The sequence below is a fragment of the Symphalangus syndactylus genome, chromosome 23, assembly GCF_028878055.3.
Source record: "Symphalangus syndactylus isolate Jambi chromosome 23, NHGRI_mSymSyn1-v2.1_pri, whole genome shotgun sequence".
NCBI lineage: Eukaryota > Metazoa > Chordata > Mammalia > Primates > Hylobatidae > Symphalangus > Symphalangus syndactylus.
In genome coordinates this window covers 15,155,619-15,179,605 of record NC_072445.2, presented here as the reverse complement: position 1 = coordinate 15,179,605, position 23,987 = coordinate 15,155,619, and the positions used below count along the sequence as shown (strand labels likewise).

General features: G+C 47.1%; 1 protein-coding gene across 3 annotated transcripts; it reads right to left on the bottom strand.

Annotated features, from left to right (window-relative positions):
• Nucleotides 1-825: 825 nt before the first annotated feature.
• NCR2 (natural cytotoxicity triggering receptor 2) lies at nucleotides 826-15,240 on the bottom strand. 3 transcript variants are annotated; one of them, XM_055263710.2, is made up of 5 exons: nucleotides 13,698-15,240; nucleotides 13,200-13,541; nucleotides 8,014-8,149; nucleotides 7,794-7,907; nucleotides 826-1,037 (listed from the first exon to the last, which is right to left on the bottom strand). In XM_055263710.2, exons 1-5 carry the CDS (start codon nucleotides 13,747-13,749, stop codon nucleotides 851-853), a joined length of 831 nt encoding a protein of 276 aa, XP_055119685.1. In that variant the 5' UTR covers nucleotides 13,750-15,240; the 3' UTR covers nucleotides 826-850. The 3 variants fall into 3 exon arrangements, with proteins under 3 accessions (XP_055119685.1, XP_055119687.1, XP_055119686.1); XM_055263712.2 differs by lacking the exon at nucleotides 826-1,037 and adding an exon at nucleotides 6,924-7,029; XM_055263711.2 differs by lacking the exon at nucleotides 826-1,037 and adding an exon at nucleotides 6,939-7,029 and having other exon boundaries at nucleotides 7,794-7,943.
• Nucleotides 15,241-23,987: the final 8,747 nt, after the last annotated feature.

Below are 23,987 nucleotides of genomic sequence, written 5' to 3'. Positions count from 1 at the left end.
ACTGGGGTTTCCAAGAAAAAGACCACAGACCCTGGGAGCCTAAATTGTCCCTGGATACCAAGATGCTCCCGGAACCTTAGGGGTGAGTAGAGATGGGGCAGGGTTTCGCCTCCTTCCTGGGGCTGTGTGCTCTCTTTCGGACTCATGGAAGGTCATAGCATCCTGACTAACATGACTTCACAGCAAAGTTCCTCATCCTTGTTGGGCTCCTTCCCCCACTGTCTGGTACCCACTAGTGTCCTGCTTTTCTATCCCTCTCCAGCCACGTCTTTTCAGCTTTGCTCCCCCTCCACTGTTCCCTTCCTTCAGCCTGTGCTGGAATCTTGCACAGGGGCCCCTCCACCTATGGACTCACAAGTGTGTTCCCAGGCTGGCTCCTTTTGTTTGTGTCCTGTGGTGCTTGGTCCCTGAGCTGGGCACAGGCAGGTGTTGAGTTCATGCTCATTGACTTACCCTCATGGGGAAGGGGTTTCAGCACTCATCTGCAACCGCTTCATTTTCTAGAGAAAGAAACAGACGTTCAGAGAGGGGCAGTGTCCTATCTGTCCAAGTTCATATAGGGCTGAGCTGAGAAAACAAACCCAGGTCTTGTTTCCAAGCCTTGCTTGCCCACAGCCCTTCTACTCACTGGGCTTGTGTACAGTGCCCTTCCCTGCTTATAACAGCATCTAAGGCAGCTCCCAGACGTACAGGGGACATCAGGTGAACTGAAGATAAGAAAGGGTTATGATGGAGGAAAGAGGGCAAACTAGAGAAGCTGGTCCCCTAGAGAGCAAATGTGCAGATGCAGACAGAGTTTGAAGGAAACTTAGGAAACAACAAGAATAAAACATTCAGATAATTTTATTATTCACAAAGTGTGTTCATCATCATCATCGCTTATCTTAGTCCTTGCAACAGTGTGATATAATATTTCTCTCTCTACAGGTGAGGAAACTGAGGTCCAGGGAAGGTCCGTGACCTGTTGAAGGTGGCAGGTGGCTTTTTTGGTATCCAGGCTCCTGCGCTCCATCAGGGTTTTCCACCATATGTTCCCCCTGCAATCAGAACAGGAAACCAGGAAGGTGGTCAGAGACTGCCACACAACTGCACATTGGTGCAGAGGCAACCCCTTCCCCGTCCCACTACTCACAGGGTTGGTTGCCATACCCCCCTCACAAGGACGAAGTCTGCCCCTGGCCACTGCTGCTAGAAAGGTGTCAGTGAGTATGCGTGGATTTTGAGCCCAGCTTGGTCAGTTTCCTCACCCTGATTTTTTCCTTTATTTTCCTCTACTGTCCACCAAGAAGAGGGGCCTGTTTCCTTCAGGTCTCCAAGTTCACCCTCTGCCCACACACTATTATCTATCTTTCCAGCTGCAGTAAGCTCGGGAAAGGCAGATGGTCTTTGCTGTGTCACAGTTGAGTCCGCTTTCTTCTACACCTCACTCCCTCTAAAACTCAGCCTTTGTTCGGTGTTCTCCTTTTGTCTGGTGCTTTTTGAATATATCACCCTACTTAGAAATCCAAATAGCTTGGTAATGTGGGCGTTATCAGTTCTGTTTTTACCAATAAGGAGACTGGGGATAGAGACCTTAAGAAACTTTTCCAGGGTCATTTAGTTGGTAAAAAGGAAGCGGGTTCTTTGTTACATAATGGCAGAAAGTTCAGCAACACTGTCATCTGCAGTAATGTGGAAAGTAGCAAATGTCCCTCAGGAGCTGGGTTGTGCAGCTAGGATTTCCAGGCAAAGTCTTGGAAGTGCTACCTGGTTTCTTCTTGTGGCTCATTGTAAAATGAGAGAGGTGAGAGGTAAACTCTAGGCAGGATTTTTCAACATGAGGGAGCTGGGATTTGATGACTTAAAAAATCCTCAGCCTCCAGACAGTAAATGATGCTAAAATCAAATCCAGGGCACGTTCAGGAATATGTGGTCTAAAGATGAAACCAAGGCTATGCTGTAAAATCCTTTGTTAAGACCTCAGAAAGGTAGTGTGTTTAGTAGGAAAAACCAAATTGTTTTCAGGTCTGGAAGGGCTTGAGGGTAGGAGCTTCTGGTCTCCGTGGAGCTGGGGTGCACCACCCCTCCCAGCACATGAATGTGTTCACCAACTCAGAAGCTCCTGAACTTTACTTTTGTGATTTTTCCAGAGACTTCATCATGTCAACATGATTGATGATTAATGCAGTCTTCAGCCCCCTCCCCTCCCTGGGGTATGGGAGGTGGAGTGAAAGTTCCAAGCTTTCAATCATGGATTGATCCTTCTGGTGACCAGCCCCCATCCAAGAGCACACGAAGAGTCACCTCTTTAGAGGAAAAGATGCCAGGAAATTCCAAGGGAGGTAGGACCTCTGTGTTAGACACTTCTATCACTCAGGAGATAAGAAAGGTCTTAGGAGCTCTGTGTCAGGAACAGAGGTCAAAGACCAAATATGAGAACAAAAGATTATCTTAGCACTCCAGTTTATAAGGGTCTTAGAAGGTCTGTGTCAGGAACTAGAGTCAAAGACATATATATATATATATATATATATGAAAATTATATATATAATATATAATAATATATAAAATTATAATTTATTTAAAATTATTAATAAAAATTAATATAAATATATAAATAAAATATAAAATATAAAAATATAAAAAATTTATAAAATATATTAAAATAAAAATATAATAAAAAGATAATTTATATAAAATTATAATGATTTCAATAATATATAATTATTATTATTTCACATAGTGTCTCAGGCAAAAGGCCCTTTCATGAATTTAAGGGTGCGTGCTTCATAGATTTTTCAGTCAAACATTAGAGCATCTAAGAAGTATAAGGACATTATCCTCACTGTCTCGGCAGAAGCACATGGTGTGGAAGAGATCTTCTCTTGGAGAAATTTGTGGGTATGGTCTTTGTCTAATGGAGTGAGTCATAATAAGTTTTATAGGAGATCTACTTTTTTTTTTAAGAGAATGACAGTCACAAAACACTGCCAGATTGGACTGAAAGGAACAGAAATAGCATAAAATCTGGGATCTCACTTTGTATCCCCCAAATTAAACTGGCAGGAAGCAGCCTGAGGAAGTTATGAAGCTGTAAATATGGGCTGCCTTTCATGGAAAGAGAAGGGTGGCTCAGAAGACATACTCGAGAACAGAGGAAGGAGCCACAACCACTGAGAATTATTTCTAGGTAGGAGTTGAGCAGTGTCTGAATCAAGGAATTTCCAACATTTGCCCAGCTAGAAGTTCTGATTTTCTAAGGACCAGTGACTTTTTTTTTTTTTTTTTTTTTTTTGCCTCCTCCTTCCACCTCTTTTGAACAAAAATATCTGTAGTGGCTTTCCTATGACTGTACTACATTGGACATTGGGGTTGTGTGTGTGTGGCAGATAACTTGTCTCTGGCTCACAGGTCTTCATACTGAGAATTGTACTTGAGGAAATACACCTGAGGAATTTCCTCCACACCTGGACCTGGTTTAAATGACGAGTTCCTGGACCTCATCCTGATGCCATAATGGGATGAGACTTTGGGAGACCTTTGGTGGGACTGAGTGTATTTTTGCATGTGGGAGGAATGTAAATAATTTGTGGCCAGAGCGAGTACTGTGGTGGTTTTAAAATACAGGCACGAATTCTTTAATATACCTTCCTTCAAGGGATGGAGGTGAATCCCATTGGGCTGGACCCAATGACTGGCTTAAAGAGTAGAATATGGCGGAAGCAACGGTTTGTGATTTCAGAGACTAGGTTATTTATGACTTCCTCCTTCTGCACCCTCTCTTGGATCAGTCACACTTGGGAAGTTAGTTCCCTTGCCATGAAGAAAGGCTCACATGGCAAAGAACTGAGGCCTGTGCGAGCAGCCACATGAGGGTGCACCGTCTTGGGCACGGCCCTCCATCAAGCCTCCCCACCACTGCGCTTCTTGCTGACATCCTGACTGCGACACCGGAGAGGTTCTGAGCCAGGAACACCCAGCTAAGTTGTTCCCAAATTTCTGATCACACCCCCATCCCCCCCAAAAAACCTGTGACCTAATGAATATGTATCATTTGTTGTTTTAAGCTACTACGTTTTGGGGCTAATTTGTTATGCAACATCAAATGAGTCAGGAGAAAGTCACAAGAGTGGGCTTGTGCTGATGACTGCGCACTTCAGGGGCAGGGTGGAAAGGTTATGGGATTTGGGACGAGTGGGAATTGTGTCTAATGTAATGGATTTACAAGGTCTTACTGAGTTGGGAGTCTGGTGATGAGGGAGGACCAGGGCATTCTGGGCATCTTATGGCAACTGGAGTGAACAGGGATATAATAAGGCACCAAGAGGCTGTACTGGAGTCTGAGTGCTGACCTTGGGGGAAGGGGAGGGGGCGAGGAGTCTTTACAGGAGCAAGTGGAGATCTGGGATCTCGCTTGCTCCTGCCCTTGGTGGCGGGTGCTGGGGAGGGGTGTTTTGATGGAAAATCTGGGGTCCCTCCTCACTCTTGCCAAGAAGGTGAAAGCAGCAATAACTGGATAAAAGTGGCATAAACCCATCCTCAAGGATAAACGGAGAGCTCCACACACGTTTTGAAGGTGGGTAAAATCAGATGACTTCACAGATCAGAGAGAGCTGGTGGGAGTGGGGGAATAAGAGGGAAGTCATTTTTACCTTAGAACCCCAGAAAGGTGGAGAAATGGGAGGTGCAGGTATCTCTTAAGGCAACATTGAAGTGGGTGCTGGAAACCAGAGAACAGCTTGGAGCTTTAAGAATCACTTAGACTCCTAGATTCTCTGGCTTCCGTGAGACTGAGAGTAGGTTAGCTGCCCACATCCTCTGTCTTTCCTCTCTCTCAACAACTGCAGAGAGCTTGAGGTAAGTCTCTGATGCGGGTGACACAGAGATGCTCTGCTCAGGGCACAAGGAGCCACAGAGAGAGAGTGTGCAGTGGGGGCTTGGGTGGGAACAGACACTGGGCAGCGAGACCCCTTTGCTCTGCTCCAGTTGGTGTCTAGAACCCTGGGTCTAGACTTATACTCCCAGGGAGGACAGCTAACAGTCCTTTCTGGAGAAACAGAGCTGTGAAAGAGAAAAAATGGAGCCATGCTCCCGCCCAATCAGCCTGGAGCCCACGGCACCCCGCGGCGCCCACGGGGCTTCTGAGAGAGTGGGTGGTCGACAGTGGGTGGCCGAGAAGCGGCAAAGGTTTCTAGAAAGCTCTGAAGAAAGACAGAGGTCAGTGAGAGGAGAAAATAAAAGATATAATGGGCACTTGGAGGACACAGAAAATATGGAAAGCTTCGGAAAAGTTCAAAAGTTAAAACTTTAATATTTCCAGAGAAAATGTGGCTTGCCAAAATAAAACATGCTGTGCTATAAAAAGGAACATTCGGAGAACAAATGGACCGTTTTAGAAATGAAAAATGTGATCATGTACATTGAAAACATTTGAATAGAATGTAACCTTGAGGAACTTTCTCAGAAAGTAGGAATAAAGAAAAATAGATGACAAATGGGAGAGAAAAGATAATCACGTCAGGCTCAGTCCGGTAGGTCCGACATCGGGATTGTAAGTGTCAGAAAGAGAGAACAGCGCTGTGGGGGTGACAGTCCTGGGGCAAGACACAGAGGGATCTTGAATGTGGTGAGTTGAGGCGCCTCTTGACCAGCTTGTGCAGGAGAAAAGAAAGGTTCACTTCACTGTGGAGGCTGCAGCCATGCTGCTGGTGGTAAGGACAGCACAGTGGGGTGCTGTGCTGCAGGGGTGGCTGATGTAGGCAAAGCATTATTGCGACCCCAGTAACGACACTGGACTTCAATTCCTGGGTGGCAGAAATACACAGAGGTATTGTTGGGAAGGGACGTATCAGGGGAACAATCTAGGAGGCGGGGACTGAAGACAGGACCCCCTGTTAGGTGGCTGACACAGTGGTCTGAGTGCCAGTGTGAGGTGAAGGGGCTTGGAAAGGGGGAGGAGGCACAACAGGAGAGGCCTTGGCAGAGTGTGGCTGAGCAAGGGGAGAGGGAGAGGGAAATGTCGGGGTGACCCAGGCGTCTGGATTTGGGGTGTTAAATAAGAGTAATAAGAGGCCATTGGTTTAGACTGAGCTCCTGCACTAGGCCCAACAGCCCAAACCAAAATGGGGTCACTGGTGCTAAGGTTCCACACCGCCAAGCCAAAATCAAGTTGTTTATCTCACCTTCCGAGAAATCAGGAGAGAGAGGTAACAGCCAAATCCCTGAACAGGCCAGTTTTAGCCAGTATGGTAGGGAAGTCCCCTCTGCTTTAGCCTTTTACCAAGAAGGTAACTTTGAAATGACCAATTTCTTTTTGTTCCTTGTTTCCGCTTTCTTCAGTCTTTTTCTGTCTCTACAACTGCCCAGGTTGCACAGCAGAGTTCTCTAAACCTCTTTTGGCTCTGAGGACTGCCCAATTTGCAAATCGTTCTTTGCTCAAACTCTGTTAAATTTATTTTGTCTAAAGTGTTTCTTTTCTTCTTTTCTGTTTTAGAGACAAGGTCTTACTCTGTGGCTCAGGCTGGAGTGCAGTGGCATGATCATGGCTCACTGCAACTGGGAACTCGGCTTCAAGCCATCCTCCATCCTTGGCCTCCCACAGTGGCGGTACTACAGGTGTCAGCCACCAGCGTTACAGGCCTCAAGTTTTTCTTCTATCAGGGGCTATAGATAGGAGGAGGAGGCAGGGAAGAGGGATTGTCATCAGTGACTCAGGTTTGGTAGAAAGATGCTGCAGGTGCTGGGCTTTGCTCCCACAGCCGGGTGCTGGCCGCAGTGCAAACTGAGGGTGAGCAAGTAGAGGGCCTGGGCTCTGCAGCTCTGCAGGGAGGGTGTGGCCAAAGGCCTTGGATCAAGTCCTGGCCTTTTCTTCGCGGATAATGCAGAGGTCAGAAGTCAGGGAGCAGCTCCTGGGAGCCCAGCCTTGTTGGAGACTGGCTGCCCACCTGGGGCCCTGTGGCTCAGTGGGAAGCGTCTATGGGCCTGAGGCCTGGGCTGAGCTGGGTGCAGCAGAGACCTCCCTTGATGCTGCCGTGCCGATTCGTTAAGACCCTTGAAATGCGGGGACAAATACATGAAGTGACTTGAATCCGTTCTCCCACCCTGTCCCTCCCCCCAAGCCTGCCCCTCCTCCAGCAAGCTGGCTTCTGGCCTGACTGAGTTGTCCCCGCACCTTTCACTCAGCCCCACCTATGGTTTTTCCCATGTGTCCCCTTCTCCCTGGGGGCTGTTTCCCTCCTGTGTCTACCCTCTCTCCCTCAGGACTAGAATGAGGTGGAGTCCTGGGATGGTGGCTTCAGGGAGTCCCTGGACTTGGGCTTGCCTGGAAGGGCAGGTGGTGGGAGGGACTTTCCAGCTGTGTAGGTCTGTGTTTCTGATGGAGGGATGGGGGAGGGGAGGGACAGGGGAGAGGGAAGGAGAGAAGGAGAAAGGAAGAAGGAAGAAGAGGAGAGGAGGGAGGGGTAGAGAGACAGGGAGAGAAGAAGTGGGTGGAATGGGAAAGAGGGAGGAGGAGGAATGGAGAGGGAAAGGGAGGAAAAGGGAGTAGGGAGAACAAAGAGAGAGAGGGAGAGAGAGAGGAGAAAACACAGAGACAGAGAAACATGGATGAGATTCCTGCAAGTTTGCAGCTGAAGGACAAAGGTGAGCCTGTGTGACATGTCAGATGGATGGACTCCATGAGGGCTTTAATTTGGAGAGCTCTGCCGATTATAATTTCCACCTCTGTTCTCTGGCCGATTCTCCTCTGACCCTCTATCCTGGGCAGAAGCTGTTCCCTGTTCCATTTTCCCGAGTCCAACCCACACCACACTCACCACCAGACGAGCAGGGCTGACAGCACCAGGCTCTTGGCTATGAGGAGTCCACAGAGCACAGGGACCAGGGCACTGGGGGCTGCAGGGCCAGGGTGGAGCGTGGAGTTCTGTGGCCTTGAAGGCAGAGGGACAGGAAGGGGAGAGGATGGGCTGGGGAGGCAAGTCTCCACCTGCCAGCACCCTCCCAGGCCTGTGTGGCTACAGGCACCCCGAAACTCACTGTGAAGGGACAATGATGGTAGATGGAGACTCAGGGGCTTGTCTGGCTACTCCAGTGGGAGGCACACAGCTCTGGGTCTGGGTCTGTGAAGAGACCAGGTCGCGGGGAGCCCAGGAGGTCTGTGTGGAGGCAGAGGCTGCCAGGGAGGAGAAAGAGCTGTGGTTAGTGAGTGGGAGACCTCACTTGTGCCTGCCGGCAGGAGAGCTCGATGGGGGAGTTGGACCAGACTGGGAACAGAGCCCATGCGCCCAGAGAAGAAAACTGATTTGAGCAGTGGGGACTGAACTGTGAAGTCCTCTGGCTCAGAATTAGACACACCTGTGGCCTGGGCTCTACTGGGCCCCTGCAGTTGTATCCTTGAGTCCAAGAGGAGCCCTGGAAGAGGACTCAGGAGGCACTCGAGTCTTCGGATGGGCGCCCACCTGAGCCTCCTAAGGGTGGACATGGCCATGATGCTTCGGGACCCTCCGGCTCTCTGCCCTCCATTCTCTTTCTCATGCCTCTGGGACTTGGGAAGGGAGCCTCTTGTGGGGAATTTGAAGGGTAATTTTCAGATCCCTGCCCCTCCCAGTTCTGCTGCACAGCCCTGGACCCCAAGCCTCAGCAGCCCAGGGAATGTCTTTCACAGCCGCTCTTGACTCTGGGACTCCGTGAACCGGCTGCGCACCACTCCTGCCGTTCACCTTCCCAGGAAGACCCAGACCCACCTGTGCTTAGAGCCCTTGGTGGAGGTGGGGAATGGCTGTCTCTGGAAAAGTGATGGAGACTGTTGAGGTCAAAAAGCCATTGGCTGTTGGAGGGTGGCGGGGTGGCGAAGGAAAAGAAAGTGGGGTTGGAACCAAGGCTGGGAGAGGAAGTGGGGATTCTCAGCGTCTCGACCTAGCAGACTAGGTCTACATGCCTAACTGGAGTCCAGGAGGTGGGGAGAAGGGGAAAGAAGGGGAAAGGGCTGGGAGGGGCCTGGAGGAGAGGGTGCCTGAGACTGAGTCATTCCTCATCCCAGGGACTGCCCTGGAAGGTCCTCCCTGGAGAAAGTCACAGGACTATGGACCTGTGGACACGATCCTGTCCCATAGGACACTCTCTGAGGCTGTCTACGATGCTGGCCAGGATAACCCTGTGCTCAGCCTGGGAGAGGTGTTTGGGACACTCTGGTAAAATCCTAGACCTGGGCTATTGAATGTGTCACCTGTGGCCTGGTGCTGGTGTACAAATTGTCTGTAACCCTTCCACAACAAGGTAAGTATAAACATTGGGAGTAGGGCTTTCAAAACGTTTATATCAATTTGATACTGCCTCAAGATCCAAGCCTGTGATTAGTTAACTCGTCTCATCTCATTGAACAGGATATAGACCAGCTTGGGTGTTGTCAAATTAGCATGGAGAGTCGAATATGGAGTGAGCTGTGTGCTAGTAACCTACGCCAGAGCCATGTTACAGTGTGTGATACTTTAAAATTAGTTGTTAGTGGCCAGGCGAGGTGGCTCACGCCTGTAATCCTGGCACTTTGGGAGGCCGAGGCAGGTGGATCACTTGAGGTCAGGAGTTTGAGACCAGCCTGGCCAACATGGTGAGACCACATCTCTACTAAAAATACAAAAAATTAGCCAGGTGTGGTAGCAGGCACCTGTAATCCCAGCTACTCAGGAGACTGAGGCAAGAGAAATAGGTTGAACCTGGGAGGCAGAGGTTGCAGTGGGCCGAGATAGCGCCACCGCACTTCAGCCTGGGTGACAGAGCAAGACTCTGTCTCAAAATAAATAAATAAATAAATAAATAAATAAATAAATAAATAAATAAAGTTGTTAGCTATAACCTAAAAGTGTATAAACATCTGGAAAGATGTATAATTTTATAATTTATTATTTTTACAATCATTTTCATTTTTAATCAAACTTTTTTTAAACAAAATTTAGAGTGTAACATGATTAGCTAATTTAGAGTAGAATAGTGATTACCTAATTAGCATTCTAATGAACAGATAGCAAAATAAAAGTCACTGAAAAAACACATCTTTCCTGAATGTGGCAGTGACAGTAAGCCAAATGAAGATGGTAGAACTGATGCCAAAGAAATTTTTTCCTTCTGCAATTATTCCAAAGAGTTTGTGCTGGTTTTGTTTGAAAGCAGAATCTCTCATTGTGGTAGGCAGAATAAGGGTACCCCAAAATGTCTATTCCCTAATCCCAGGTACCTGTGAGGACATTGCCTTCCATGGCAAAGGGAAATTTGCAGATGTGATTAAGGTTAAAGACCTTGAGTTGGGCCAGGTGGGGTGGCTCATGACTGTAATCCCAGCACTTTGGGAGGCCGAGCCAGGCGGATCACCTGAGGTCAGGAGTTCGAAACCAGGCTGACCAATATGGTGAAACCCCATCTCTACTAAAAATACAAAAATTAGCCGGGTGTGGTGGCAGGTGCCCGTAGTCCCAGCTACACCAGAGGCTGAGGCAGGAGAATCACTTGAACCCTGGAGGTGGAGGTTGCAGTGAGCCTCCAGACAGAGCGAGACTCCATCTCAAAATGAAATAAAACAAAACAAAAAACAAATGGCATATACATATAAAACGGAAAAACACAAGTTCACAACAAACTGTTTTTAGGAAAAAAAAGAGTATTGGATTGAAAAGCTCTTGAAAGGAATCCATATTTCACATATAAGCTCTAGACTTTGTGGCTTCTTGTAAAGTAACATTTTGTATTGCAAAGACCAACAATCCAACTACAATTGCCAAAACATTACTGAACAACGTTTGCTTTACGACATTGGGTAATTTATAGCAAAGAAGGGAGCTTGATATCATTTTCCCTTGACATCTTAGGTCAACATATTCAGGAATTGGATAATGAGATGGATGACCACCTCCTAGAACAAATAAAGCTAGCAAAGTATTTTTCATGGCAATTTGAAAAAATGCACAAATATTGCTCTCATAGCTATTCTTTTAGTATATGCAATTTGAACCAATGGTATGAAGGAATTCTATATCTTTTAGCTTAATTGTCACAAACACAACTAGCTCTGAACTGTATAAAACTATGAAGGTTATATTATCAAAATGTGGTTTGGGAGTTAAGTTTTAGGTAAGAGTATGTTCTGATGGCTGCAGTTGCCATGACAGGAAAATGTCATCCAGGTTAAGAAGTCTTGGGCTAGATTTTAAATTAATGCACTGCTTCCTTCATTGAGAGAATTTTGCTATGAAAAATAAAGCAGCTTAACTGAATGTTGTGCTGACCAACATGGACAAAATTGTGAATTTTATAAGGTGAATATATTAAATTTGAAATCACTCTCTTTATTATGTGGTAATATGGAAACAGATTATAAACAGCTACTGTTGCATGCCAAATTTAAAGTTTTGTTGAGAATGTTTCATCTATAGAAAGAATTCCTAATGTTTCTTCAAGACAAGAAGCCAGTTTAGTACAAATGTGAATTGCACCATCAGGCTTGTTTATATTATGGTTCTGATGTTAATATTTCCATGCAAGGAAGTAAAGCAGCATGTTTTTCAATGGCAAATAAAGTCTAAGTGCAAACATAAAAGTCAGAAGAACCATTTCTATGAATTGTTATGACGTGTTCTTAATTTAATAACATTTATCAACAAAATAGGTGATAATATTGATATTGCATATCTTCATAAGTGTTCATGGGAAAACAATAATTTGATGGCATGTTTTGAATTTTGTTTTTTGTCAAAAGAAGATATATGCAAAGGAAATTCATAGATCTAGAATCCATATTTTCCCATCAAAAGATAATTTAAACTATAACGTTTAGGAGAAAGTTTTGGAACTGGCTACTGGTAAAGGGTTGAAGATGCATTTTGAAATTACACCATCGCTTGCTTCCTCTTGCAAAAGTTAAACATAAAACTATTGAGCTTGTCGGAATTGCTTTAAAATTTCTTCTATTTCTGACATTATACCTCCGTGAGACCAGTTTTCTGTCCTTCTACTATGAGTATTATTTAAAAAAAAATCAATACAGTTTCTTTATACATTATCTCCCAAGCGATGTGGTGTCATAAATAGTTCTCAGATTAGTTAAGTTACCAAGTGAGAAAAGTGCTCATTTGTCACATTATAATCCTTAAATACGGATAGACAGGGTGTTTGTTTGAAGGGTGTATATTGGCATTTAATATGGAGAATTGCAATTTCCCTTCTAACTTTGTATTTAGTTTTAACTGAGGAATAAGCAAACGTTATGGGTATACCGTTAAGCCACTACACAAATCACCTTTAGGCACACTTTCAAATGAACAATGTGTACAGTTTTTATAAATTTTTCCCTATGTGATATTTGTTCTGATTGTATTTATTAAAATGTAATTTTATGTTTGTCAAATTTAATGAATTTGGGGCTTGTACTTTGTATGTCTTTTTCTTATTTTTCTAGTCATTTGTTTTTACCGTATTTTACAAAAAAAATTAGTCATGTGAATTACAGATTTTTTTTTTGAAAGGTCCTCTTCCACAGGAACATTGAGTAGCTCTGCTCTGAGCAGGAGGTTGGCACACTTTCTGTAAAGGGTCAGGGATGAGCCATGTGGTCTCTGTCGCAGCTGCTCAATTTTGCTGTCACAGCATGAAAAGGGCCACAGACAATAGGTGAATGAGTGGGCATGGCTGTGTTCCAAAAAATAACTCTACTTATAGACACTGAAATTTGAATTTCCTGTAGGTCACAAAATGCTGTTTTTCTTTTGATTTTTTTTTCACTCATTCTTAGTTTTTTTCACCCGTTCTTAGTCCCTGATCTGGACTATGAGGGATACCCATAGTATCTTGGTATCTAGACTACCCAGATACCACTGGCTCTACGTGGTGGGGGCAGCCAGTGGATGCACCTTTCCCAGGCACCTACTATGTACCAAAGATGCCGAGTGGTCCTGCCCTCCTGTAGCAGGGTCATTATAGGCTGACTGTTCAGCATGCTCACCGGGTCTGTTTCAGCATCTCTCAGGAGGCCCAGGCTGCAGGCTTGGGAGTCATGGAGACTGTGAGATGGCTGCTCTTGTGCACATATGAGTTCCCCCTGCACCTGTTCCCAACAGCCTTCCCAGGAGACTGGGGCATGGGCATGGGTGGCTTCCACGATTAGGAAACCAGGGGTGATGGAGGCACCAAAAGGGGGTGAGGGGCACCCCTCTGAGGAGCCTAGGGAAAGAGCTCACCTGGAGATACCACCAGATAGAATCTGACGGACTTAGAGACAGAGTTGTCAGAAGGGCGGTAGATTCTACACCAGTAATGTCCTGAGTCTTCCTCTCTCAGATCAGTCATGGTGACAGTGAAGAAGCCAGCATCAGGGTCGTCCCAGATTGCGAATCGAGAGGTCCAAGCCACCGTCCTGGGCTTGGAGCTGGTGACTAACCTGATGCACACAAGTGCTGAAGCCTCCTTACACCAGCCTTTCTTCTCGTAGAGCCTGCCCGTGGGTGGGTACTGGCATCTCACGGTTAGCGTCTGCCCTGCCACACTTTGAAGCACCTGAGCCTTGGATCGTGCCTGAGAGCCTGGAGAATGATGAAGTAATGCATAGGTCAAGGCCACGCGCACAACCTGCCTCACAGCAGGCCTCTGGCCACGGGCCACCTGCTCCCTGCCCTGCTGTCCCGACAGTCCCCACCACACCCATCTCCTCTGCTCCCTGGGCTCCTCCTCCCCCTCACCTGGGAACAGCAGCAGCAGCAGCAGCAGTGGGTGTGGGGCTCGCCAGGCCATGTGGTCCTTTTCCTGTGTGCTCGTGGGAGGGGACACCTGGAGAAGACTGGGGAGAGGGAATTGGGAGCTGGGCCTGATTCTGCTGCTCTTCCAGCACCTCTGATAGAAAAATGAGAAAGGCTAAGGCCTGGGTTGGGGAGATGGGAGACTGCAAAGCGCAGATTCTGTGGGCACAGGGAAGTGGGGATCTCCAGCTGTAGGTGAGTCTGGGTCTGGTGGGCTTGGTGCTGTCCAGCACACAGCTTCCCAGGCCTCTGTAGAAGATGCCTGCTCTCCCCTGTGCCCAGCTGCCCCTCCCCACCATGACCTACCCCCGAGGGAGGAGCTGAAAAGGCCAGGAGGAAACTGTGGGCGAGTTATGGACGGCTTCCCCCTTGCTCCCTCTGTGTGCTGCCTCTTCTTTGCGGGGCCCTGGCTTTGCTGCCCTTTCTAGGGAAAGTCAGGCTGAGGCTGAGGGTGGATGACAAGCTCAGGGGCACTTGGAACCCTGATCACAAGCCCCAAGCCTCACTGGTCACAGGATGGCCAGGGACGTCATGCCGAGGACTCCGTGGTGGGTCAGTGATGTGCTTCCACTCTGGGAGGTTTCGTGGGTGCGGGAGAGGAGAGGGGAGAGGAGGTGGAGATTCAAAACCAGCAAGGGAGGCTAGGGAGGGTCCCTGGCAAAGGTAGGGGAGGGGAGGGTCGGGAGAGCACACGGAGCATGGGATGCATCAGTGGGGTGGGGTAGAGGGAGCCCAGGAACCAGGACCTGGCCTCATCTCTGCATCCTGGACCTCCACCACTTAAGGACCCTGGAGAAACTTTGTTTAATTAAAACATAAACAGATGAAAGACTCTAGCATCTTTTTCTTTAGTTAATGTCAGCACTTTGAAGATTTAATTTTAAAATAAGATGCAATTTACAAAGAGAACGAGCTAATATATCTTAGGACTGGCGGAGACACTGTGTGTAATTGCAGTTGCACCACTGGGGGCTCTGCTGGACTGGCGAGCTGCTGCCGGGAGCTCTGCGAACAGAGGTAATAACTGAGATGGGAACTGGAACTTGTCAAGTGGACTTGATTCCAAGTCCACTGCTTTGCCTGCTCCTGGACTCCTGCTCCCCACTCCATCTCAGTACACTGCCCTTCTCCTTACAGTAGGAGTACATAGAGACTGAGAATGGGAAGGGCAGAGGGGCAGGCAAAAGGAGGACACAGTAGGGCTATCAGATGTTGGCGCCCAAGGGCCCAAGGTGGGACAGCAGGCTGGAGCTCTGGAGCTAGAAGACAGCTCAGGGAGCGATGCCCGCCACTCACTCACACAAGCATCATTTACAAAGCGTGCTCACACACACTTTCTCAAGACCCTCAGCAGATTCACGAGGGAGATATTACTTATCTTTTTCACAGATGCGGGACCTGAGGCCCAGATATGGTCAGCCACCTGCTCAGAGTCACACAGGACCAGAACAGGCCTCCTGCCTTTGGTCTGGAGCCTTCCGGCTGATCTGGTTGAAGTGTGACCCACAGACAGGAAAGGAAACCAGGGGCAAGAGAGAGGCTCTCGCTGAATCGCACACGCAGGCAGAGGTGAGCTTGTAGGGGGTTTCCTCGCCGACAGTGGGGCCCAGGTTCTCCCTGAACATAATTACATGCCAAATCAGGGTGAGGGCATCCTCCCGAGGGGGAGGAAGGCGGCCCTGTCCCCAGATGGCACCGAGGCACGTCACCGTGTGTGTGGGGGTCAGCAACTGTGTTCCCATGCTGACTTTCCCCTTCTCTGACCCCTGCTGACTCTAAGTGACAGCTCCTCCTTGTAGCTTACAAGAGCACCCCTTGCTATGTGCCACTAGCTGTGTGTCTCTTCAGCCTGTGGCCAGCTCCGTATCGTTCTCTGCTGTGTCAGAGTGTGTGGTCTCTCCCCAGAGGACAGGAGATCTCGAAGGGGGGAATCCGCCCCTCTCTCTGTGCTGCGGCCTCCCCCAGCCGTGTGAGTGTGGTGGGCACCCTCCACATAGACTTGGGGCCTCGAGCACCCTAGGGGGAGGACCCTGCTGGAACCATCTGCACCCTCAGCTTCCTCTGGCAGCTGGGACCTGGAGGCAGGGAAGCCTGGGCTTAGGCAGCCCCTCATCCAGGCTGGGACTGGCCCTGCTTCCTGGGGATTCACAACAGCCCTTGTCACAAGTTGAATTTCTGCAGGAGGGACTGGGGCAGGTAGCTGTGGTGGGATCTGGGGCCCTTTCAGAAGTCTCTTGAAGAGCTAGGGATAGTGCCTCTCCCTTGGCACGGTCAGAGCAGGGCACAGCAAAGTCCTATCAAAGGGCCTAGGGTTCTGGAGGGTTCTGGGTTCTCTGTCCACCCTCTGAGAAGGTCCCTCAGGGAACTTGGGAACCTCAGCAACCTCCTCTCCCAAGCTCATTGTCACATACACTCACAGGAACCCAGAGAAGCAGCTGGGAAAGCTGGAGACTTCATGTACTTGCTTTTCTAGCGAGGCCCAGTCTAGCCTGCAACAGTGGCTCTAAGCCCAGGTAGGTCTCACGGGAAGGGAGGGCTGGCCTCTGATGCAGAAACAGGGAAACCAGGGAGCCATAGAGGTCTGGAGGTGATCCCCAAAACTCAGCTCAGGGCTAAGCTAGGCTGGGCAGGGGTGAAGGGGTAGCTGTAAATTTCCCCCATGATAGAACCGGAAGTAGCAGGGACAAAAGGGAATTTCTCTCAGTGCTGATTTCACAACTGAGGGAGATGAGGTCCAGAGAAGGGAAGTAGCCTCTCAGCTATTTCAGAGCCAAACCAGGACTAGCACCCAGGCCTCCTCTCTCCTGGCCTGGTGCTCCTCCTGGGCTCAGAGATTCTCCATGGGCACCTCCATAGCCTTCATCCAGGCTCACCTATTGCAGATCCAAGGAGTCTTCTCCCTGAACCCCAACAAGTCTGTTTATACCTCTGACCCCAATGGCTCTCTGCCCCAGCTCCAGCAGGATCCTTCAGTCACCAATTGCCCTGACAGGGTTATTCCTGCTCCCATGACAGTGGTCCCATAAGAATGGCCCTTCCTGGTCCCAGGATGCCAGGTTCAAAGCATCTGGTCTCAAAGCAGCTTTTCCCTGCCAGAGTGGTCAGAGGGACCTGAGTTACTGCCCACACAAGCCTGAAGTCTGGGCTCCCAGCTCCCTCACAGGAAGTTCAGGGTGGGTCAGGCACAGAACCAGGCTTCCACCCTAAGCACCCTGCCGGGAGGCCTGGACTCAGGGAGTGCAGGAAGCAGCCATCACCCCAGCTGGGTTCTCCCTGCTTCTTCTCCTTCCTTACTCCATGGAACCAGCCCCATCCTCCAACCCCCTCACCCCATTCAGCCACCCCCAGGGCCCTGGTCTCTGTGCTGCCTGGTGCTGTCAGCCCTGCACGTGCTCCTGAGCTGCAGGCTGGAGCAGGGGGAGTATGGCTGGGTTTGGCCTGGGGCCAGAGGGTAGGAGCGAAATGGAGCACAATGGGGACAGCTGTGCTGGTAAAGGTGGTCAGCCTCAGAAGATGAGACAAAAATCAGGGGTGGGGTTAGAAAATTATGTTTAACATCGATTTGAATATCCTTTGGCCGTCATCTCTGCTTACTCATTTGCTTGTTACAGGCCAATCAAGATCCTTGCCGTTAAACTCTCAGGCCCTCACCCAAGTGCACCCACACTCACACAGACACTTACTCCCTCCTTCAGCACTCCCTCCTTCAGCAGACCACTCTGCTCCATAGAAACCAGCCCCAAGTCAGCGGGTGACAGAGCTGGAGGAGGGCAGTCCTGGAGAGGAGCAGGGCCAGGCGGTGCACACACTTCACCAACACCGTGGGGGCAGCAGCTCTGGAGGTCTCTGAAGGCTTCAGCTCAGCACAGGCCGAGGGGCGATGCTCAGCTCTTGCCACTCTGGGACAGCTGAGATAATGAGTAAGGAAGGGGCCACCCAGTGCCTGCAGAAGACACCTGCCAGCACCTAAATCCCTGCTGTGGCGGGACCCTTCCACATTGCTGTCCCCAGCCCGTCTGGAACACTCCCCCTGCATCTGACCCAATGCCCCAAACAGAGGAGACCAAACCCATTTCAGCCTTAGAATCTTCCTCCTCCGTGATCTCCCCTCTTGCTTTAATTTCCCTAAATCACTCAGTCACCACCACTGCCAGCTCTGGCTCCCCTCTGTCCCTGCTGTGTTCTCCCAAGTTCAGGCTGCCCAGCTCACACACATATCTGCGCATCTGCCCTGAACTGGCTCCTCCCTTCAGCCTCCACCTTCTCAGGGGCTCCTGCAGACAGCTCCTGGTGAATTCTCCCTGTGCAGAGTCTTGACAGGTCCCCAGCCCTTACTCTCTCTGAAGCCTACTGGAGATCACTCTGTAGGGAATGCATTGCAGGTTCCTCAAAGCCTGGCCTGGTGTGGCATCCCATCTCTGCCACCTCCATTTCAAATGCACCTCTGCAAGTCAAGAGAAGGCCCTACTGTCTGGAAAAGGCAGGTCTCATGTACTCCCTCTGTGCTTAGATTCTAATGGGGAACATGGAGGGAAGAAAGGGTCAGTGTGGCCCGCTGGACCCCCTGGCATTCTCTTTTCTAGCCCCCATCTTTGTAAATGGAAGAAAATAAATAAATAAAAAAAAGATAAATCCAAGTTAAACAAGAAAAGTGGCCACTGATATGTTTGATTTCTGAGGGTTAAAAACAAAATAAGAAAAATTAGAATGTCAGGAGTAGAAGCCTCAACAGCTCAAAATACCAACATGAGAATATTCCCTCAATTCATCCATGCATTAATACTATTTGACAATCAAGTATCTCATACATTTGAGAAAAATTAATAGCATGAAGGTAAAGCATCAATACAAGCACACAGAACACCCGAATTTAGAATTAATGTCAATAATTCATGAAATGGATGAGCAACTTTCAATAATTGAAATCAACATTCTCAGAGATATTTGCAAGAATGTCTTATCTCCTTATTCATCAGATATTTAGAGATTAAAACAAATTGCAATATTATTTTTATTCATTAATTTGACAAATATTTTAAAAGCTTGTCCTGCTCTCTTGGTGAGGGTGTGGAGAAGTGGGTGTTATGTTCAAAGTGGGAATAGAAACTGTTCAGCATTTCTGAATGCAAATAATAAGGATCTAAGATGTTTAACGTGTGCATTCTTTGACTTGTCAATTCCATTTCAATGATTCACCCATCCTTGAGAAATACACACACACAGGCACAAAAGGAGATTTACAAAGACGTTCATCACTGATTGTTTATAATAATGATCTCCACAGGGGAATTAATAACATAACTTCTGGTCCACATCTTCTATACAGCACCACGTAAAGGTTAGAAACGAATACAGCTTGTGTGCAAACCTAGCTAGATCTCCAAACATCTTGTTAAATTTAATAATTGCTGCAGAATGACATGTACGGTACAATCCCACTTATATACAGTAAACTGAACTCAAAATGGTTTCTCTCTGCACATAAACCTGTTATCTGTACAAACACAGAAATTTTCTGTTTGTGAAAAGCTATACATCAAACTAATAATAGCAGTCTTTTGGGGCAATGACTATAATGAATGTTGGGGAAGAAGTGGTGAAGGGAACTTTGTTTGTAGTCTGTTGCAATGTTTGTTTCTTTATCCAGCTTTAGTAAGGTATAATTGACCAATAAAAATTGCATATTTTTAGTGTATTACAAGATGCTTGGATGTATGTATACACTGTGGAATGATTAAATCACGCTGATTAACATATCCATTGCCTCACATACTTATCATTTTTTTGTGGTGTAAACATTTAAGATCTACTCTCTTAGTACTTTTTTTTTTTTGAGACGGAGTCTCACTCTGTCGCTCAGGCTGGAGTGCAGTGGCGTGATCTTGGCTCACTGCAAGCCTTGCCTCCCAGGTTCATGCCATTCTCCCGCCTCAGCCTCCTGAGTAGCTGGGACTACAGGTGCCCACGACCACGCCCGGCTAATTTTGTTTTTGTATTTTTAGCAGTTTTGTTTTTGTATTTTTAGTAGAAACGGGGTTTCACTGTGTTAGCCAGGAGGGTCTCGATCTCCTGACCTCATGATCCGCCCGCCTCGGCCTCCAAAAATGCTGGGATTACAGGCATGAGCCACCGCGCCTGGCCCTCTCTTAGTACTTTTCAAGTACACAATATATTAACTGTAGTCACCATGCTTTATAATAGATCTCCAGAACTTATTCATCCTGTCTAACTGAAACTTTGCACCCTTCGACCAATATCTGCAATGTTTGTTTTTAATAAAAAGTCTTTATATATATATATATAGATTGTGTAATGAATATAATATTTAAAATATTATATTAAAAAGTGTTTTATTTTTATTTTTTGAGATGGAGTCTTGCTCTGTTGCCCAGGTGGGAGTTCAGTGACACGATCTCGGTTCACTACAACCTCTGCCTCCTGGGTTCAAATGATTCTCCTGCTTCAGCCTCCCGAGTAGCTGGGATTACAGACACCCGCCAACGCACCTGGCTAATTTTTATATTTTTAGTAGAGACGGGGTTTCACCATGTTGGCCAGACTGGTCTTGAACTCCTGACCTCAAGTGATCTGCCCGCCTTGGCCTCCCAAAGTGCTGAGATTACAGACGTGAGCCACTGCGCCTGGCCAAAAAGGGAGGTGGAATGAAAAAATGGGCAAAGAAGAGGACCTAGTGACTTTGGATCCTGGGGCCAGCATTGGTAGGGCACGTGGGTGGTGGCCCCAGGACAGGTCATGAACCATGGCTTTCCTGTGCCTAAGGTAAGGGGTTTCTCTGAAAGACTCTGAGGCAACACAGTTGGAAATGAAGGTGTAAGGCAACAAGTGAGAACACAATACACAGGAGATGAGCCTGCAGAGAGGGTAATTAAACAAACTTGCCACCAGGCAATGTGGGCAGGAGAAGAGCTGCTGAAGACTGCTAGGGGAGCTAGTAAAGGAGTGATCAACAGTCTGTTGGGTTCTGGCACAGCCAAGGTCCTGGGGCTGCAGACGAGTCTGCAGAAAGGGTCCCATAGTGGAGCAGAAGGGGCATTGCCAGGCTCTGTTCAGCCCTGGGGACATCTCCCCAAGACGCTCTAGGGCCACTGACCTGAGTCTGGGCTTGTCCAGCTGCCTTCAGACGCATCCTGTGCTTTCCGGCGGCCCTTGTCATTGCTGTTTGTGGGGTCCAAGGTGGGGGCTGCCTCCACGCACTTGTCATGGGGACTCCAGGGCAGACCAGTGCCAGTGTGGCAAGGTACATTCATCTTAGGCCAATTCATCCAGCCTATCTACCCAGAGCAATTAGGAGTGCACCTAGGACGCAGGCCGAAGTGAGTCTCAATCCCATCATCTGCAATATGGAGACACAGCATCTGTCCCACAAAATCCTTGTGAGCCTTACGTGAGATATGGTATGTAAAAGCTTGGTGCTTAATAAACATGAATTAGTATTGCTAAAAGTAAAAGAATCCTAGCTTATTTTTATTGTAAAAATATTTCTTTCAGCACTGTATAGATCTATTAAGACAGCTACAATATCTTTAATGTGATTTATCCTTAAAGGGGTCTTGACAATTGAAAAATAAAATCTAGGCAGCAAGTGGGACATGTCAGACTCATATTTCTTCTGGTTCCTGAAATTGTTCCCACAGCAGAAGAGGAAGGTCTGTTCTTTAGTGGAGTATCAGCCATACACGTGCACACCCTGAGTTGCAGATTTCAAGGCATCTAACTCATAAACTAGTGCTGTAAAGACCTTGGACTCTTGAGATACACACCCTGTTTGGGTTCCTGCTCTGCCTCTTTGGGGCTCTGACATTTTTGAGCAAACTGCTAAACCTCTAAAAGTCTCAGTTTCCTTCTTTCTTGAATGGGTATTAGTGAACCCCTAATATAATTGTTCTGGGAATAAATGAGTAAACACTTCACAACATTTATAGAAGTACCTTTTATATGGTATCTCCCCAATTAATCTCTGTCATTAATAATCAACATCCACAAAATCAAGTTTGCTTGACTTTTGATTATACATATGTATACATAAAATAGCAGTACACAGAAGTTCTGAAAGAAAAGTAAAATTTATATAATTTTTTGGTGGAATAGAACTTTCTATTTATGATCCCAATGCCACAAACTATACAGGGAAAAATAATAGATCATACTATATGCAAACTAAAACTTGGATGTTATAGAATAATACAATAAGTGAAATTTAAAAGCAAATCACAACTGTGAATGTTTTCTCCCTATTTGGCATATAAAGGGTTATTAAATTTCATATAAAGACAAGCAAGTCCTTTAAACAATAAAAGAAAATGAACATTTCAATAGAAAAAGGGGATGAGTCTAGGAACAGGCACTTTTCTTTTTTTTTTTTTTTTTTTTTGAGACGGAGTCGTGCTCTATCGCCCAGGCTGGAGTGCAGTGGCGTGATCTCGGCTCACTGCAAGCTCCGCCTCCCGGGTTCACGCCATTCTCCTGCCTCAGCCTCTCCGAGTAGCTGGGACTACAGGCGCCCGCCACCACGCCCGGCTAATTTTTTGTATTTTTAGTAGAGACGGGGTTTCACCGTGGTCTCGATCTCCTGACCTCGTGATCCGCCCGCCTCGGCCTCCCAAAGTGCTGGGATTACAAGCGTGAGCCACCGCGCCCAGCCGGAACAGGCACTTTTCTATAGAAGAAATATTAATGAAAATGTTAAATTGTATTCAAAGAGGATATTATTAAAATAAGTGCAAAACCACTCTTCTCATCAGATTGACAAAAGTTGAAATAAATGATGAAAACCAGAGTTGGGAGATTTTAGGGAAAAGGTGATTGCATATTCTGCTGGGTAAAAGCAATTGATACCACCTTTCTGAAAGACAGTGTGGAGAGATGAATCAAAATCCATTTTAGAAAAGAAATCAACTCTGGGCCGGGCGCGGTGGCTCACGCTTGTAATCCCAGCACTTTGGGAGGCCGAGGCGGGCGGATCACAAGGTCAGGAGATCGAGACCACGGTGAAACCCCGTCTCTACTAAAAATACAAAAAAAAATTAGCCGGGCGTGGTGGCGGGCGCCTGTAGTCCCAGCTACTCGGAGAAGCTGAGACAGGAGAATGGCGTGAACCCGGGAGGCGGAGCTTGCAGTGAGCTGAGATTGAGCCACTGCACTCCAGCCTGGGCAACAGAGTGAGACTCCGTCTCAAAAAAAAAAAAAAAAAAAAGAAATCAACTGTGACTAAGAAGTTCTAGGAATTAAAAAAGTGTATATTGGCCATCGCTGCAGTATTCTTTCAAGTTTTAACATCTCATCAAAATAATGCAGATACACATCTTCAAAAATTGTATGCTGTAAGTGCATATTAACAAAAATGCAGCAGTTCTATGCTTCAACACTACATCCCAATTCCCTTTTCTTAGAGGCAATTTGAAGTATTTTTCATTTGTATCCTTATGTTGATACTTGTTTGTTTTACAGCTTTAGCTATTCTCCATTAGACACATAATATGGGAGGTGAGGCTTGTTCCTCTTTCATGACACTCACACCTGTGCCTTTTCCCCTACCTTTAGCCTCCCAATACAGTCAGATACAGTTACCAGTACAATTAATACTTAGATTTAATATTTCATGACAATGTAAATATTTTTCTTAGTCATGTGGTTTATTATGATCACATTTTCTTTTCGATACTACTTTTTATTTCTGTGAAGTTACAAATGCCTACAGTGTTGAAGACTGCAACATACTGTGCACGCTTGCAGCCTGGGAATATGCTTTACTTTGATTTATGTTCAAGTATCATTCTCCCTTAGATTTTGTGAGGTTGAAAGGTAATTGTGTAAACCGGATGTGAATGAAGAGGGGGCCTCCGGAGAGCAAAGGACCCTCTGTTCCCCTTCCTAATATTAATAGGCTATACCCTACAGCCTAGGTGTGCAGTAGGCTGTGCCATCTTAAGTTTGTGTAAGTGCACTCTATGATGTTCCTGCAACACAAAATCACCTAACAACACATTTCTCAGAATGTATCTGTCATGAAATGACACATGACTATTTACACTGTTGACCTCAAGCACACGAATAGATCAGACAAGTGGAGAAAGACCTCATCCTACTTCATTCTAATTTAAATGCAGGTGCCGTCTGTAGTTAGGAAAATGTGAAGGAGCAATCAGCCTCTAGTGATATTCAAGTCTAATTAAAAATTCTTCTTGGACTGTTTAGTTCAAAGCCCCCTCTTAA

What these genes read in the sequence shown, in the direction of transcription:
- NCR2 (XM_055263710.2), bottom strand. Translation starts at nt 13,749, where the DNA reads ATGGCCTGGCGAGCCCCACACCCACTGCTGCTGCTGCTGCTGCTGTTC. An exon ending in CTATCTGGTGGTATCTCCAG is followed by an intron (nt 8,150 to 13,199) that starts GTGAGCTCTTTC and finishes CCTCCCTGGCAG; the next exon opens with CCTCTGCCTCCACACAGACC. An exon ending in ACCATCATTGTCCCTTCACA is followed by an intron (nt 7,908 to 8,013) that starts GTGAGTTTCGGG and finishes TCTGCCTTCAAG; the next exon opens with GCCACAGAACTCCACGCTCC.